This window comes from Pan troglodytes, chromosome 1 (assembly GCF_028858775.2).
Source record: "Pan troglodytes isolate AG18354 chromosome 1, NHGRI_mPanTro3-v2.0_pri, whole genome shotgun sequence".
Lineage (NCBI taxonomy): Eukaryota > Metazoa > Chordata > Mammalia > Primates > Hominidae > Pan > Pan troglodytes.
The window spans coordinates 33,046,242-33,064,989 of record NC_072398.2 but is presented as its reverse complement, the minus strand read 5'-3'; the positions used below and the strand labels follow the sequence as shown (position 1 = coordinate 33,064,989).

General features: G+C 37.2%; 1 protein-coding gene across 1 annotated transcript in view; it reads right to left on the bottom strand.

Moving 5' to 3' along the window:
• Positions 1 to 18,748, bottom strand: part of USH2A (usherin) — a 798,713-nt gene that overhangs the window by 419,753 nt on the left and 360,212 nt on the right. The window contains exons 30-31 of the mRNA XM_016938662.4: positions 5,088 to 5,201; positions 2,981 to 3,142 (exon numbers count right to left, since the gene is read on the bottom strand). Coding sequence (XP_016794151.3) covers positions 2,981 to 3,142; positions 5,088 to 5,201 — 276 coding nt within the window. The remainder of the gene's footprint in view (positions 1 to 2,980; positions 3,143 to 5,087; positions 5,202 to 18,748) is intronic.

Here is an 18,748-nt window from a genome sequence, read left to right as displayed (position 1 = left end):
TATTCTTTAAAATATTACATAAAGATTGAAAACCATTGAAGAATCAATCTATTACCACTGTAGCAAGAAAACATGGATGTAGGCACTTTAAAAATATTTCACTTTCTTTATATTTGGGGCTTCTATTGTAATAATACACTATGGTGCCATTTACCACAATCTTTCTTCAGGGCCTATAGTCACATGGCGTTCTTGATAATTCAAACAAACAAAATACATAATTCAGTGTCATTTTGCAGGTGGTATTAGAAATTGATGTGAATTCTTCCTCCTCTCCCTACACTGCCCTTTTTCCGGTTTTGTCCAGTGTAACCTCATATGGAGTTCTGTACATTTTGGAAAGAGTCAAGGCCCACAGTTTGAGACCTGCCATTAGCTGCACCACTTCCCTGTGGACTGATACAGCTTTCGTTTAGGCGCATGGAAGGGGTCTTAGTTTCTCTTCCCCTGGCTGTATCTTTTCCATTTTTCTCTCTTCTCTATTGCCTTATTCCTACCCTAATCCTATCCTCCATCAGTTCCCCTTTGCTATCTTCTTGTTTTTATTCCCAGGAATCATCTGACTTCATTCTTTCACTCCTTTAACACTTTTTATTCCATTCCCACTCTGTGATAGGTCCAAGAGATGCAGTAATGAAAAAAACAAATATAGTTGTGTCCTTAATGATCATTATGGTTCAGCAGGGCAAACCAATGAACAAACAAACAGTCCTATTCAAGATGACACAAACAAAAAGCAGCGATGTAATATAAAGGTAATCAGTAAGCATACGGGGCATACCTGTGTCACACGTGGGGAGCAAAAGGATTCTCAGAGGACCTGTCTATTCTGGTTCTAAAAGTTATGATATCCCATTACATGCAATGTTACCTCTTGGTCACAGAAGTGCTTTGTATGTTAATTATTAATATATTACATCAAAGATGTAATATATGTAAAAATGTAATATATGTAAAGGTTCAAAGATGTAATATATGTAAAGTTCCTTCCATGGTGTGATTTAATTTTTTCTGAAATAACTTCTGTGGTTTATAATTTTTAGTTAAAATCATGCCATAAGATACTGTTGGAGTAATATTAACCTATTCAGTTTTTACAATGAACTCTGTGTTGTACAGGAGATAACAATTATAACTTCTCTTTACCAATTGCTAATGACATGTTATATATTTTATATATAGTTCTAATTCTCTTTAAAATACTGGAAAATGTAATTAACACCATTTTACAAATTCAGAAACTAAGACAAGTTAAAACACTTGTTTTTAAGACCACATTCTTCAACACAGCCGGAATGCTTGGGTTAGTACCAAAGCCTCCGACTCAAGCTGTGTGACCTTGGGTTACTTAATCCTTCTTTGCCTCAGTTTCTTCACTTGTAAAATTGGGGTGTAAAATAATACCTATGTTGTAGAATAAATATTATGGAATTCTATCCAATTATGAATAAAATATAAAAGTAATTGTTCTTGTCCTTTTAAGGTTCTCAGACTAGAGGGGGGCCAAAAAAATGTAAACCTGAGAACGCAACTGGATGAATACACAGCCCTGTCCACACGACTTGCTCCAGCATCTACATGTGCCCCCATGAAGCTGTGAGCACCAAGAGAAGAGGGACAGTGTCTGGCCAGTTCCCTATTACAACCTCAGTACCTGGCATTAATGTGAGTTAGTGAATACATAAATAATTCATCCTACCTCTGACTCGAACTTGTTATGACCTTTATGAAGAAGTTAATATCTCTAGGCCTTGGTTTTTTCATCAATCAACATTTGATTAATAATGTCTCACATGAGAGTCACATACAGTATATAAAATAATATGAAATACAAAACCACTATAAGTATAATACAAATATAAACACAGTACAGGCAGCACACATAATGCAAGTCTTCTGTATTTAGAAAGTTTTTCAACAATTTACTTCATTTTATTTCAGTATCATCACACTTTATAATATGATATGGGCAGATATACTATGTATGTTTCCTCTCAGATCTAAAATTCAAACCACACTGAGTCACACTTCTGAGTCTTAAGACTATTACACATTAGTGAGGATTTTAAAGTATTCGTGTGGTACAGAAGTAATTAATTTCAATGGCAAAAACCACAACTACTTTTGCACCACTCTAATAGCTCATATGAGAGAGGAATTTATTTGATGATGTCATTGATCCAACTGGACACTGTGAGCCTGATTGGGAAAACACTGGCTCCCAATTTCAATCCTTGTGGTCTGCTGAAGTCAGAGAAGTCATGTGCTGAGCTCTTTGTGCTTAGCACATTTGTGCATTTCCAGGCCTCCTCTGCATCTGAGCAAAGGTAATTGCTAGAAGGATTTAGGTAAGGGGTGGTGGGCTCTATAGAAGAGAACACGCAGTAGGACAGCCCTGGGTGGAGGGAGGTAACATGAGCACTTTTCCATTTTTTTAGCTTCAGTTTCACCATGAATCTAATATGACCTTCAAGATCATACAATTGGAGTGATTAACAGGAGATAAAAATAAGCAACCCAATTTCAAAAACACATTTTCAGATAACTATAGACTCTATTTATCTGGTGTGTGTGTGTGTGTGTGTGTGTGTGTGTGTGTGCAGTCACTCCTCAATATCAATGAGAGATTGGTTCCAGGACCCTCTACTGATACCAAAATTCATGGATGCTCAAGTCCCCGTTACAATGTGGTGTATTATTTGCATATAGGCTATCCACATCCTCCTGTATACTTTAAATCATCTCTAGATTCCTTAGAATACCTAATACAATGTAAATGCTATGTAAATATTTGTTATACTATGTTTTTAGAATTTATATTATTTTTAATTGTTCTGTTGTTATCTTTTTTCACATATTTCCTAAGCATTCTTGATTAAATTTGCAGATATGGAACCCCTGAATATCGAGAGCCAACTATATGTATGTTTATATTTGAATATAGACTATAACAATTCACTGATAACTCTAGAGGTCTTACCTGTGACTGTGTAGTTCTCCTCACTGCCTGAATAGATCAGCCTCCCATCCATGTATAAACAGTACTGAGTTATAATACCATTTGCCTTTTTGGGTGGGTTCCAGGAGAGCAGCAAAGAACTGGGAAGGGATTTGGCTACTGGTGGCTGAACCTCTTGTGGGGCTGTGGAAGAAAAGATTTATAGAGTCTAATTTTAGTTTACTTTTCTAATTCAAACTTTTCAGACCCAAACCAATAAATCATGGAATAAACCTGAAATCCCATGCATGGAAATATTCCCGATTCGTGGGCAGCTTGTCAGTAATTGCTTTAGGAACAGTGTTAAATAACTGTCCCACATTTACGAGAATTTGTGTCAATGATGGATGAGGAGTACTTACACTAGTTCACTTGACTGATGCTTGTGTTACTCCACCAAAAGTACTATTAACCCATAATCTCTATGTGGGACTGTACCTATTAAAGCAAATTAAGCAGATAGAGTCCCCTAGCCTCATGGAGCTTGTGATCTGAGATGAGTAATGCTGGTGAATGTGGTTCATAATATAAATTTTTAAAAACCTATATGTAATGATAAGAATTGCCAGAGCTTGCATAACCAAATTAGTCAATTACATATGAAAACTTTCGTGCATATTTTTTTAAAAAGAGCTGTTTATTTTATATAGTTGTCAATGAATTGGGGGTCCTAAGAACTAAACATTTTTTAAAAATTTTCCTAAACCTCTCTATCATTTAGTAAATTCAGAATTACTTTGTGGATATTTAGAAGTTTGGGAGTGTCTTTAAAAATAAAAAAGGAAATATAAACTAAACAAGAGCAGGGATCTCTCTGGGGCTTAGCTTGAAATTGGTATGAACGGTACCAGGTAAACCCTGGACAAAGGATTTAGTGGATACAGAGAAAATAATGCAACATAGGGCCATTTGTCCCATACTGAGGCTGGTCAAAGTCCTTGTAAGAGGGGATGATAATCATGTCCTCAGCAGATGCAATGATACAACAAAAACAGTGCTATTACCAGTAGACCAGATGGAGAAAATGCTGAGGCTGGGTCACTGACAGCATAGTTCAGGTGAGGGGAGTCTGAATGGTTTAGGTAAAAAATACAGCATATAAAGGGTCACAAGAAGGATTTTACAAAGTCATTTATCCTGTCCTGGTTTCATCCTATGGGTCCATGTCTTCCTTTCTGTTACATATCTTCAGTGCAAGTGGTGCTTGGTAAAGGGTTTAAAAGAGGAAGGGGGGAATATATAGATACTGGGAAAGAGAGAGAGAGAAAGACTGGCTGACTCTTTTTCCCTAAAGATCAAGCGTTTAAATCTCCTAAAGAACTTTTCAACTAGACAGTATAAGAAATGTACAATTCCTCTTATCCAGAATAGAGAAATATGAAGTAACAATGCTTCAAATGTTTTGAGAGCTGTTATTTCTTGAAGTGATGCATTCTGATGCTTGAGCAAAGCTTTCACTTTGGCGTGCTAAAATATTTTCTCTTTCTCACTGCCTTCTTAACATATGCTTTCTGAAACCTTAATTTATGCCAACAGTTTGTAAGTTCCAAGTACAACAGAAGTGAGACTTAAGTCGGAAGGAACTAAGCAGTGATTAATAATGCCTCAATTGGCATTTGGAGGTTTCATCATACTGAAATAATTGTTGCCTGTGCTGCTGTTTAGCAGTTAAAAAAGACCATGGAAATCAACCGTTTGATTCTCAATTTCATACTGTGCCATACAATCAATTCTTTTTAGTCAGACTGTCTCTAGATTTACTTCTGAGCCATAGTAAAATGAGGAAGCTTTCATTAATCTTTCAGATGCTTCATATTAATGACAAGGCTCTTGCATGAACAATGTAACAGCAATTAAAAAGCCCATTAATCTGCATTACAGCTATTAAAGATGCATGTCATTAAAGGGTATGGAGTTTGATTCATTTTCGCACCCCCCCAAAAAATGGAGCAATTATGGCCTGGCAATGCACTTTGTCATCAAATTAGGTTGGGGTTTGCCAGCAAATGGCCTTGTAGCATTTAGCTCTTCTCCTATTTTATTATTCATGACTGAAATGTGGAAGTCAAGACCTTTGAAATTACTTTACCTTCTTGTGGAGTAGAGATGTTCAATGCATGTGAGCTCTCAGTACAACCAGCCAAAGTGCAAGCAGTTAGGGTTACTGCATAGTTTTTGAAGGGTAGCAAGCCTGTCAATATGCCTATAATAAAAAGGGACAAAAGAGGGTTGCATGTTTACCATAAGCATCAATAAAGAGCATTGTGTGTATATCTGTGTGTGTGTCTATAAGAGAGAGAGCAAAAACAAAGAGACCAGAGACAGAAATCAAAAACATATTCCTCTTTCAGTCATTTTCCTCCCTTTCTGCTGATTGTTGAATGGAAGGACGCATGAGAAAAAATTGTGAGACCAACTTATTGTTAAAACAGCTCTCAAACAGCATCTGATGTTTCTCCCATTAAAATGGGGAGGGGGTTCCACATATAGTTCGTGAGGCAGAGCACAGTGTTTCCAACAGCTAAGATATATATTATCTCATTCCAGGACCCTAGACCTCCTGCGGAAACAAAACTATTGAATTTTCTTTAACCTAGCATTTTTCAACCGTATTTAACTAAGGAGTCCTTTTTATAGGGCACCTATTAACACACTTTAAAAATGCTACTCCCAAGAGTGGCTTCATTATTTTAACAGTAGGCCATACATATACAAACCATTTGTTTATGTTGTAGCTAACAAGTATGCAAATTAACATAGTTGAACAATTAGCAAATTAGATAATTATGCTTTTGTACTTCTACTTGCAAAATTATTAGTTTATTTAATTAAGACACCTGTCTTAAATGGAAGTGTTACACATGGAAGTATTGAATTAACATGGCTTGCTGGTAGATATATGAGATTTGTTCAGCAATTAAAAGTATGTGTAGAAATGAAAACACATTTTGTTTACTAGTGTTCATAAGCAAGGCAGAGACTCCTTATTTAGTTAATCCTGTGAATTAAAAAAAATCCAAAATATAACTTGTGCTTTTGCTCACCACTGTTTTTCTGCAAAGACGTTTTTCAGAGCAATCTTTAATCCTAACCACATAGATTATCACTATTTTTATAAAAAGATGGCCCCACTCGTGGTGTCTCTTTATTGATGAAACCTTCAATCGCTCAGAGAATACATTACTGCTTTAAGGTGCCAATTTTGATGACAGCTTTCATCATTCAAACACAAATTTTAATATACATGTTTCCATAATTTCCCTCCCCAGTAGAAAATTTAAAGAATTAAAAGATCAACAAGCCAGGATGGAGCAAAGACCAGTTGTTTGCTTTGACACCTCCCACTTGCCCTTAGTCCCTAGGGCTGTCTCTAAGTCTTCATTCCAGCAACGACCCAGGCATCTCCGTGGGCTACTGAATCCTGTCTGCCATGCTTCTACATGAAAATATTCATCCACTTGGCACCGTCATCTTAGCTCATGGCCAAAGAAGACAGCAAGCCAACGAACTAATATACACACATGTGTGACCATCTCATGCCAAATTCAGCTCTAATTTCAAAACCCTCTCGTGTCAGAACCTCCTGCTTTCTCTCATTCCTGCCCCTGCGATTGTCATTTCCTGTTAAATCTCCCAGATCATGACCCACGTTCTGAGTTTACTTTCTTTTAAGAAGTTATTTCTTCTTCCACCAAATGGCTTAAAAGCAAGCTAACATTATCACATGCACATCTTCATAATGGAGTAGTGGGGAAAGGGCACCGATGCTCAGGCCAGATTGCTGGCTCCAAATGCCAAATCTGCTGCCGATTGGCCATATGTACGTGGGCAAGTTGTTCAGACTTCTGTGCCTTAGTTTCCTTGTCTGTAAACAGATAATAATAATCTCGGTCTTGAAGGAAAGGCCTTGCAGGCCTCACATGTGAGATGGGGATAATATAGTACTTACCTCAAAGGGTTAGTTTTAGGACTGAACAAGTTCAGGACTTTAGAATACTTAACATGGAGTATTGCCAGTCAAGAGCTCTAGTGCAGAGCTATGCCATTCCAATTTAGGCTACCATTGCAACTCAATTTCTGCCTCTACATGCTACTAGACGATTTGTATCTTTTTCTTTCTTTCTTTTTTTTTTTTTTTTGAGACAGAGTCTCGCTCAGTTGCCCAGGCTGGAGTGCTGTGGCGCCATCTCGGCTCACTGCAAGCTCTGCCTCCCGGGTTGGAGCCATTCTCCTGCCTCAGCCTCCACAGTAGCTGGGACTGCAGGCACCCGCCACCACGCCCGGCTAATTTTTTTGTATTTTTAGTAGAGATGGGGTTTCACCGTGTTAGCCAGGATGGCCTCGATCTCCTGACCTCGTGATCCGCCCGCCTCGGCCTCCCAAAGTGCTGGGATTACAGGCGTGAGCCACTGTGCCTGGCCGACGCTTTGTATCTTTTAAAGATCAGCAGTGATCCCTTAAATACCAAATCAAATAGCCCTTCCTCAGTCCTTATCCTCCCTCAACTTCCTTCTGTGACATTGAACTTTTTAGTTGTTCTCCTAAACTACTGAGAACTCCTTTGTTTCCTTTACTGACTCATGTTCCTCTCACAGTCTCTTAAATAGCTTTTGTTTCTCAAGGTTGGGTTGTTGTCAAGCTTCTTTCTTTTTCTAAACACTCGCCTTTGCTAGCTTATTAAGCCTTATCTTTCAGTGATCACATTTGTATCTACAGACTTCACATCTCTCCCAAGCCCTGGTTCTGGGTTTCTATCTGCAGGCCATGTATCCACACCTTGATGTCTCACTGGTATTTCATACTCAACGTGCCCCAACCAAGAATCAACATTCTAAATAATTATGTAAGCTTCATTTTTCCATTTTGTAATGCCTCCACCACGATCCCCAAATTCCAGGCTCAAAACTAAAGTATCATCATAAAATGTGTTTTAGCCATTCTATCTTTAGCAAATCTTTGGCATTTGCCATGTCTTTCCTATTGCCAAGTTGGAAACTACCGTAAGATTCTAAATAAGATGACTTGCACGGCTGAATTAGTATAACGCCACGCTAACAAGAAATGAATCAGCCCCCAGAGAATAAGACTTTTAATCCTAATGTCAATAAGAAAAGCATGTTGAAATATGAGGCTAGTTTCCCTTTATCATCACTTAACCTATGGGGCATATGTGAAAAGCAGCACCCTTCATAGATGAGCATGCTTCAGCTGAGGCATAGGAACACCATGCCCAAAAAGAAAGAATGCTGATATACAGGTTGGTTATCTGAAATCATTAGCATGAAGATGTGTTGTACATTCAGGAAGTATTATCATGGAGAAACATAAAAGCAGCTCTATGATTGTGCAATTTTACAGCCTGGCTTTATAAAATTCCTTATACTAAGACATTTCTTTCCAAATCATAACTAGAGTGCAATGTTGAAATTTTAATTGCTACATCAAGTTATCAGGAAGGGTATTCTATAGACTTTCAGAGGGATTGTATCAAACCAGATCCTGAGTTCACAACTCACTAAGTGATCTTTAGTGTTTTATTTAATGTTTCTTGTCTTCACTAAAGGAGTTAAGTTGTGTATAACATGTGTATAGTGAGAGTCTTTTATTAATTTTAGCCACTCCATATTTTAAGGACCTTAAAAGCAAGCACTGCTCATCTCAGCAAACTTGCTTTCTTCAGCTTTGATTTGGTAGAGATCTTTACCAAATTGTATTGTATTTCATAGAAAAAACCCTGAGACTCTTAAAGAAAGATGCTGGAGAGAAACTAGATCATCTTTCAAGCCATTTATCAAAGTGCTCACATTTCCCATTTCAAGCCCGGTGAAACAATAATAAGCCCTGAGAAATGAGAGCTGAAAAATAGAAAACAGAGAAAAAAAAAAAAAAAGAAAGAAAGAAAGAAAGAAAGAAAAAGAAGAAAGCTGATGTTTTGGTTCTTGCCAACTTTGGATCCAAGATGGAAGGTTTTAGATGGCTTGTAAATCACACTTTCAAAAAATGTGCTGCATTTTCTAAGGCTGGAGTGCCATTTCTTTTCTATTTCCAGTAGGGAATCTTGTTCATCATGCTGTGTGTCAGAGACAAAGTTTGTCAAACCATCTGATAATTTTCCTTAAAGGCAAGTTAGAATTACCTACTTCAGGAAGAAGAACACTATAATGGTTCACTGTGCTTTCTCCTCCTGTCAGGTTAAAATTAAGGGTTATGCAAGGGCAAGGGGCTGGTCAAACATGTGGTCTTCATTCACTTGGAATCAAGACAAGGTCATTTTATTGTTGGAGACACGTGGTTTATCTCCTTTGATTCTCAGTAAGTAGTGTTTACCAGGATGGATTCCAGTTGAAAAGTTGTGCCATGGCCAAAGAAAGAGAGTAACATATTCTCTCCAAGACTATGTAGATTGTGGATATATCCTTTGAGATCATTGAGTGGTTAGCCTAATGGCTTTGCTTTAAGTGTCAGGGTACTACTTAGATTAGGTACTCTCTGGAAAATACAGTGTTACTCTGAAGATATATCATCATCAAAAAGCATTTATCAATGTTTCCGCTATATGCGTCTGGAAAAGGTGCTATAGAATATAACTGATTTTTACAAGGTTTCTAACATAAGAAAATATTGGAACTAGAAGAACTCTTACAGTAACAGATTGATACATAAAGAAGAATGTTTGCATACAGGCCAAGTGGACAATGACATTTATAAGATTCAGACTTACCAGTTCAAGATAATAGGAAGCCTAAATTTAATTTAAATATATATTTTGGTATTATATTAAAAAGAATACTGGGAAATATAGAATTGACATATCTAAAGGAATCCTAGACAGAAAGCCCAAAAATAGAAAATGCGGTAGTTGCCTTTTATGACACTTGTGACACTTGGGGTTTTTATACTGAAGAAGTATATCCTGAAAGGGAGAACTTTAAAATTGGTTTGGTTGTGAATGTCTTTGTTTGGGACACATCCCAGAGAAGTCTTTTTTTTTTTTTTTTTTTTTTTGAGAGTGTCCCTATTACAAGGCAGGCCAGATGACCTCGCAAACTCCCTTTCAGCCACAAACTCTGTGAAATCAGAAAATGGTCCCAATCATGTCAGGAAACCTGCTAGTCCCTCTAGGTAATGGAAGAGGGCAAGCTGAAGAAACATTCAATAAGCATAAAGTAAGCATTATTGATGTCTTAAAAGTGTTAGTATCCCATGAAACACAGGAGCGTGGGTATCCGGATTAAGATCATTGGCACCAGCAGGACCATAACTCTCACTGCTAAGCGATAATGCATTTTGCATTAATGCCTAACATTGAGAAATCCTGACATGCCACACCAAGGGAGTTTGAAGTCAAGTAAGTAGATTCCCTTTGAATTGAAGTCCTGTGGGCCACAGTGGGTGCAGAAAGCCCAAGCTGAAAGATCAGGGGGCAGGGACTTGATTTAAGGGAAGGAAACTCATCACCGTAGGAAGGTTAAGAGGCCTACTGCATATGGCTCCAAACTCTGTGCTCTCAGGGTTTCCACTTAACAGAGGGGAAGAGCATTGGCCTAGAGAACTTGCGACTTAGAAGTCCTTCACAGTGATTTGGGAATTCCTTGAACACAGAGGGCATAGCCTTTTACTGCTTTCCTTATCCTCTATCCCAGCAGCTATTAGTATGTTTTACCAAAAGTGAGCACTTGACGGGTGACTGAAAATTAAGATTTTGCAGACTGTTAGCTCCACTCGGCTATTTCTCTCACTATAGGAGAGCCTGACTCCCACCACGCCCCTTCCAGGGAACAAGCAAAGTGACAGACATTGTTTCTTTTGACTGATACATTATTATCTCCAACACTCTCTTTCCTTTGCTTTAACCTCAAGTTTCAAAGGAGCCAAAGAAAAAGATTAATAATTGGAGGCAGCCTGACGACCTAAGACAAAATCATTGTGGAGCTGACACCAGCTCTGCAAGCTTTTGCACCTCTAATGGGACACCGTATGCTGAGAAGCAGCAAAACAACAGAGGAGTCTGCTTTCACGTTGAAACTTTATGATTAACTCCTCTGACTAAATGCAGACAAGTATAAATGCTCTGCCTGGAAACCGAGCCTAAGACACAAAGCAAAATGGATCCTTTTTAAAGCCGAGCATATTTCAGAGAAGAAAAAAGGACTCCGTTTCTACTTACATACTTCAGCAGACTCCTCCTCCCTCCCCCACCCCACCCCCAGCTGCCAACCAAGGTGTTTGGCCGGCATCCACTGTAATCTGCTCTCCTTCATTATGTTAATCTGTGGGCGGAAAGATTTCTGTCATCTTCGAATCGCTTGTACAGCAATGGTAAACACCTTGGCCTGTCTGTAATTGGACAGGTGTCTGCATTGATGTCACCCAGCTTTTAATTCAATTAAAGAACTGGCTGCTCTGCTCTCATCACCCACTCATTTCCGTTGCACTTTTAGTCTGGCGGTGAAATCTGCACGCAGCAACTGTCTACCCTGAGTCCAAAGTCAGGGGTCCCCTTGTAAGGATCACGCACAATATTTCAAATGGACTCCAACAATCCAGGAGTATTTCCACGTTAGCAAAGGCATTTGGGATAACATGGAGAATTTATCTCTCATTTTTTTTTCTTTATCTTTATATTCTACTGCATCTAAATGATATCTTCTACTACTGACCAGTAATTAGGAGCAGTCACAGCAAACAGAAAAGCTGTTTCTAGCTTCCTCTCCCCAGGGTTTTCCCCCATCTCAAGAGAACTCATCAGAGTACAATGCTCTTATTTATTTGCTGGCATTTCACATTTGGATCAAGAAAGTGAGGGTGGGCAAGAGCAAGACATTTATTAAGAGGGCCATCTGGTAAGGGATGCCACACAGGCAGAGCTGCTACTGCTACCTGGAGACATAATGGAAGAGCCCACTTTTCAAAAGAAAACTGGCCAGGGGAAGGAGGGCAGAAGAAGAGACTTCTGGCTGAGGATCCCGCTGCAGTGCTGATAAAATCTAATTTTTAAGTATACATCCCAAACCAACCCAGTGGATGGATTAAAGAGAGTAATCAATCCAATATGCCATGCTTCCTGCCCACTTAAAGGAACCTCTGAAAATAAATTAAAGTTCTAACACAGACATTTTGACACAGTGATCCCATGAAACTGAATAATGACATTTGTTAAATATGGATGAAAACTTAACGATCTAATAGAGATCTGGAAACATATCCAGGATGCTTCTCCTCTGGTTCTTAGCCCAGGAGGGTGGGATTTGTTATTGTTTTTGGATAATATTTTCAATAAAAATAAGGACTTCTAATATTTACAAAGGGAAAGGCAATTTGCATTTTACCCAAAAGGTGGAACAATAAATACACTTAACCCAAACCTAAGGTAATCCCTTGGAAACTTCAAAACTAATTTTTCTTACATTTAATTTCCTTCAAATGGGTTTTTTGACCTTGTTTAAAACTTTTGGTAGAGAGCATAGAATATCATATACCTATCAAAGACTATGCAGATGTTGATTCTTACAAACAGGAAAAAAATTATTCTTTATTTCTTTATAAAATATGTGGCCTAATCCCAGTCTTAGAGGATGGTTTAAACAGTGATTTTAATTGACCTCAAAGTATTATCCAGTTAAGATTCTCTCAGCAGGCTTACATCTAACCTCAAATTTTTAATCAATGCCTTTGTGGGAAGAACTACAGAGTCTTTGTCATTTTTATTCTAATTTGCCAATAAGTTTGAAGCCACGTGCTTGTGTTAACTCTTTACCTTACCTAAAGGTCTCACACTGAAATTATTGAAACTCTTCAAGAAAACACTGGACCTGACTAAGCAGAGAGACAGGCAAGGAGAAAAGAGGAAAAGAAAAGAAAGAGAAATGAAAGCCATCCCTTATGATCAGTGTCCAAGGTCCCCTGCTACAAGCCTCTGATATTGTTATCCCATTGTACAGAGGAGGCTGCTATTGGAGAGAGTGTACTGTATGGTGCTCAAGTCCAGACAGCTAAAAAGCAGTAGAGCCAATATTAGAACCTGTATTCTGACCCCAAGATCATTACTCCTCCCATTTGACCTAAGCTCCAGTTCCACAAACAAGAAAAGTGTTGAAAAATGGCAATTAAAAACAATAATAGCACACTTTTTACTATAAAATATCTTATTTAAAATGCACCTTAAAATGTGTTAAGAGGTTCAAATTTATTACTGACACCTATTGCCTACAAACAGAAATTAGAAGTCTTGTCCTCCAAAATGAGCAAGTTTGTATGCCTATAATATTCCTTTACAAAAATGACTGATTTATAAGAAATTCTATGTGTGCATTTGTGTGTGTGTGTGTGTGAGAGAGAGAGAGATTGGGTTCAATATTGGACCTTTGTTTATTATACATATAACCCTTTTAATTTGTTCCAAATATAACACAAATATAAAATGATCATAAAAGGTAGAAAACAGAAAAGTCTGGCTGTGCATTCTTCTTCTTCATCAACTATGATTGATAACCTTGAAGTATTTGTATTGAATGTTTATAAGCATTGTGGACATGCCTAGTTGATTATCACTGTAGAACAAAAGTTATATATTTTCATCATTTTTAACTACGGCTCAACATGTTACCAGAAAGAAATGCAAATCCTTTGGTGTCAATTCTCATTGCATAAAATAAAATGAAAAACTTTTTTTTTTTTTTTAAAAAAAACTCTCTCTGAAGATTTCACAATGTACCAGTAGTTCAGGCACATTATGTATTCAGGAGAGTTAGACAAAGCTATTAACTCATCAACACTGCATTACCTAATGAAATCTTTCTACATTAGCTAAGCAGGAACATTACATCATTTCTATTTTTACTATTTATGTCATAGGCCATATTTTCGTCCTGTGAATTTTTTCAGACCAGTTTCTTTCAAGATTTAATTTAAAGAAATATTTTGTAGCCTGTAATGCCAGCACTTTGGGAGGCTGAAGTAGGTGGATCACCTGAGGTCAGGAGTTTGAGATCAGCCTGATCAATATAGTGAAATCCCATCTCTACTAAAAATACAAAAAACAAAAACAAAAACAAAAAAAAACAAAAAACAAAAAACAGATGTGGTGGCATGCACCTGTAGTCCCAGCTACTTGGGAAGCTGAGACAGGAGAATTGCTTGAACCCGGGCGGCGCAGGTTGCAGTGAGCTGAGATGGTGCCAATGCACTCCAGCCTCGGCAACAGAGCAAGATTCCATCTCAAATTAAAAAAAAAAAAAGTTTGTAATAAACTACAAATATTGGAATATTAATTTATGGTCTACTATAAAAACTGGCTTTTATCTTTAATAACACCAACAAAAAGAATTACTTTTTATTTACTTCTGACGATTTCCTATTGTGGCAAAGATTACTAATTGCTCCTTATTATGTATTATACTCCTTTTCCTCAGTAAAATAAAAGCACTTTTTACCTGGGCAAGTGGCTACTTGGAATAAAGACAGCATTTTTCAACATTCCCTGAAGCTAGGTACAGACATGTGACTAAGTTCTGGCCACGCAAGATAACCAGAGGTGGAGGAACAACTTCTAAAATATGTCTTTAAAATGAATGTGAGTATTCTTTAACCATTATTTCTTCCTGCTGGGTGAAAATCAGACTGGATGGCAGGAGCTCAAGCAGTCATCTTGAACTATGAGGTAGAAGCCTTGTCCATAAGGATGACACAGCAAAAAGTTGAAGTGTGTGGGTCTCGCCTATGAACATCCCGCCTCTGCATTGACTTACTGTGGACACCTATTACCAGTGAGAGAAAACTTCATCGCTATTATTTTAGGTTCTCAGTATCTCAAGTGAAATAATGAATTAAAAATGATAAACCCATCTCTATTAGGTTTTCCCTATAAAACTTTCATTGTCTACATAATCTTATACTTCAGAGAGAGAGCTTGGGCTATATTTTAGTGTTATAAAAATCATGTTACAAAGATAGGGCCTAGCACTAGCATGGAACATGGTAGATCACTTTTTTAAATAAATGAGTATTTTCTGTTCTTTATAATTATCAGCATTGCAGCAGTATTGGCTTCCATTATATTTCATTTCAAATATGTAGTGGTTGGGTTCTATTCTGAGGTCTAAGTTTTGGAATTAGTCTTTATTAGTTATTTATTAGTCTCACCTTGCCAACATATTTTTTTCTATTGGGAAATGTGTATTAAGTTCCAAATATACATTTAAGTTGTGATAGCTCTGTGCATTCTTCTATAAAATTAAAGAACTATTGATAAAAGACTGAGGAGACTTTAGTAAGGACTAGTAGTTCAATACTCAGTCCAACTCAGCACAAAAAAATATTAACATTAGGTTAACTATGGGGTTAGTAGCAGAAAGCTACATTTGCTAATTGAAAGATTCCTTCATTCATTCTTTTAAGACAAGTATATTAATCACCTACCTTGAGCAAGGTAGTGAACGAGGCTTAAAATAAATATAAAACATGAAACTTGTCCTCCAGGAGCTTATTGTCTATTGAAGAAATAGCATGGGTGCACAGAGAGTACCATAGGCAGTTTTAGAAACTGTGGAGTAAGAACTTTCAGTTGAATAGAAAAAAAAATTTCACGGCGTTGAATTACAGTCATTTCTCTGCAGACTTCTCAGGTAAGTATGGTTACATATATAGAGAGAGAATACATATATATAGAGAGAGCATATTTATATATGAATGTACATAACATACACATTTACATACATATACAGAGTAGCATTTTAATTTAATTTAATCTTATTGATGATACTCTGCATAGCTGAGTTTAAGTTCCAAAATCAGGCATAAGGCAAAAATAACGTGATTTAAAGTTCCCTTGACAACCCTTTATATGGCCCATAAAGTGTAGTACATTTGGTTTTGTGTATGCCTCTAACTCTTCAGAAATCAATGATTCTTCAGGGCTCTGAAGTCTTCATTCTTTTTGTAGACACCCAAACAATGAGTATCACTTCTTTGTCAATGATTGGGAAACCCTAAAATTATTCAAACATTCTTTCCAGCTAACAGATGTTGACATTTTCCGTACTGGATAGCATCCTTTGCCTACGACACTATTTTTATAGGTTTTTGTTTTGTTTAATTTTTGCTTTTTTACTTTTTCCTCCATCCCTTACCCATTTCCAAAATATGTAGTTGAATGTTTGTAACTTAAATGCATGCAGGCAAGGCTCTACCAAGACATTACAATGATAATTCCTACATTGAATTATACTGCTCTCACTTTTATATGAACCTAAGGGGCATCTTGTAATTGAGAGTTAGGTTTTGTTTTATTTTATTGTTTTTTCTTTGTTGTTGTTGTTTTTTTCCATTTCCCATACAAATAGTGAGCTCCTTGCCTTTCTATATGGGGCATGACAGAGTGGGAGGGGGCTGGTTGGAAATGCAGAATCTAACACCATATTCCCAGACCTAGTGAATCAGAATCCATGTTATCAAGATCCCCAATTCTTACTTCCTTTCTTCTGGGACCTTTCAGAAGTTCAGGAGTCCTACTGGGGTTCAGGGGTCCTACTGACACTGCCTCTCTTTCTTCACTTGCCTTGGCATTTTTCTGGCAGCAAAGCTAACACAGTTAGAACCAGAAGCAGGAATAAAGCAGGGATAGTTGCAAGCCTAGCAGGTGAAAGTATTCCAGTCTAAGCTGACCACTCCTCTACACTAGTGTCTTTCAATATGTGGTTCATAAACCTTCCAAAAATACAATTGGAGCATTAGGTAAAATGCAAGTTGCTAAATACTAGCCCAGATGTACAGAATCATGTGTGAGTGACCCCCAAATCTGCATTTTATAAGTAATCTGAGAATCACCTTATGACCAGTAGAATTGAGAGTCACTAATTATTACAGTAGCCATGTAAAAGAGGCAAAAATTAGAGACAGATTTTCAGTATGAAACCCACTTCATTCAGGTAAAAAAAATTAAGTCCATTGTATGTAAAGACTGAAACAATTTTAGTGGCAAAAGCTATATTATTATTTGTGTTATAAATTGTCTTTTTCTTTACATAAATGTAGATATATGTGGGTCATCTGGAAGATTATTCTTATCATTATTGATTCATTTGCCAAACTATAGCAAATAGTAAATAATATTACTATGATTTATCATTTTACCCGAAGAAGCAATATAACCCCTAGACTTTAGCTCAATGTAATGCAACAATAAAATTGAGAAAATATTTTGTATACACAAATTATATCTGTAACACTTGATGCCAGGTGCTGTAGTAATTATGCTGATAATTAAGTTTACATGTTTAAACACCTTACAGAAAAAATAATTCGTATATGTGCGAAGTCTTGAATCCATTCATTCTTGAAATAATTTCAAATCAAATTGTGAAGTCAGTTTCTGAGCAGTCCTCAGTTTGAGGGGAAACGCCAGTCCTGTCTCTCTGGGATGCAGCTTTGCATGTTAACAGGGCTGCAGGGAAAATCAGCAAAAGCTACCCAGAGTTAATTGGAGCCCTTTCAACAAATCTAAAGATACACAGGAGTGATAACTGAAGGGTTTTCTACCCTGAGGCTCTGGTTTTCTATTCTGAGGGAATGAACCTTAAAGAACTCCTTGCTCTGAACCTTGGCCTTGGGAGGGCACAGAATCTAGACCCTGTGGCTCAAAGGGGCCCATTTGCTCCTGAGCGGGCCTGTTAACCCTTGGACTCTCCATTGCAACTGGGATTTATCTCATTTAATCCTCTGATAGACAAATTCATGAATGGTAAATATTCTGCTTCACTATTCTGTTTTCTTCAGTTATCTTAGTTGATATTCATTTTTAATAATTTTCTTTGCTTTTACCTTCTGCTTTTTGTAAGTCTGAACATAAAATCCCACTTCCCAATAACTATTACACTTAATTTTTGTCATCTTATGATATTCCTTTGCTAGTATTTTCTATTTACTTTTAATAGCTTATTATTTTTTATATACATTTAGTTTTTTATTTCCTAACATTTTTGAGTTTCAGTGGGGAAATGAAAGTTATAAGAATATCTGGATAAAACTTAAATGTGATCACTGGTGACAAACTCCTCCTTTAAATAGAGTTTCCCTGTGCTGGCTGTACAGCAGAATTACCTGAGATAATATAAAAGTACAAATGTCCAGGCCACATTCCAGGCCAATTTAATCAGACATTTTGCACGTGGGGCACACAGGCATCAGTATATTTTTTAAAACTCCCCGGTTGACTCACTATACAGCTACAGTTTTGAACTACCACCTTGTAAGAATCCCAGTGAAACGACCAAAGTTTTATAAATACCTAAAACGAGACCAGGCAGAGACAATGGACTGTTAGAAGGAAAGTCCTAGGCAAACCCAAACTTAAACTGGAAGCAAAATGCCAGCAAGCTCTCAGCAATCCTACTCTACCAAACACTGGGAAGAAAGGAGCTGAAACTGTAGGGTGGCTGTGAGGCTAATGCAAACTTACCCCACTAACCCTGTCATCATCTTAGCAAAGGCTTTTATTAACAGCAACTGGATGCCCAGTAAGATGATTTGAAAACAGTTTAATTTTCCCATGCAAACACCCAGTCAGAAGGTTATATTAGAGATGAGCCAACTAAACTATGGAGTTGAGTTTGGGGGAGTATATTTAGCTGATGGAAAAACTGTAACTTGAAAGAAGGATAAGAATATAGCCCTCAAATTATGGAAGATTGTCATATTCTAGGGAGGATTTAATTCAAGAAACTTGTAAAATTTAAAAATCATGAGTTGCATGCC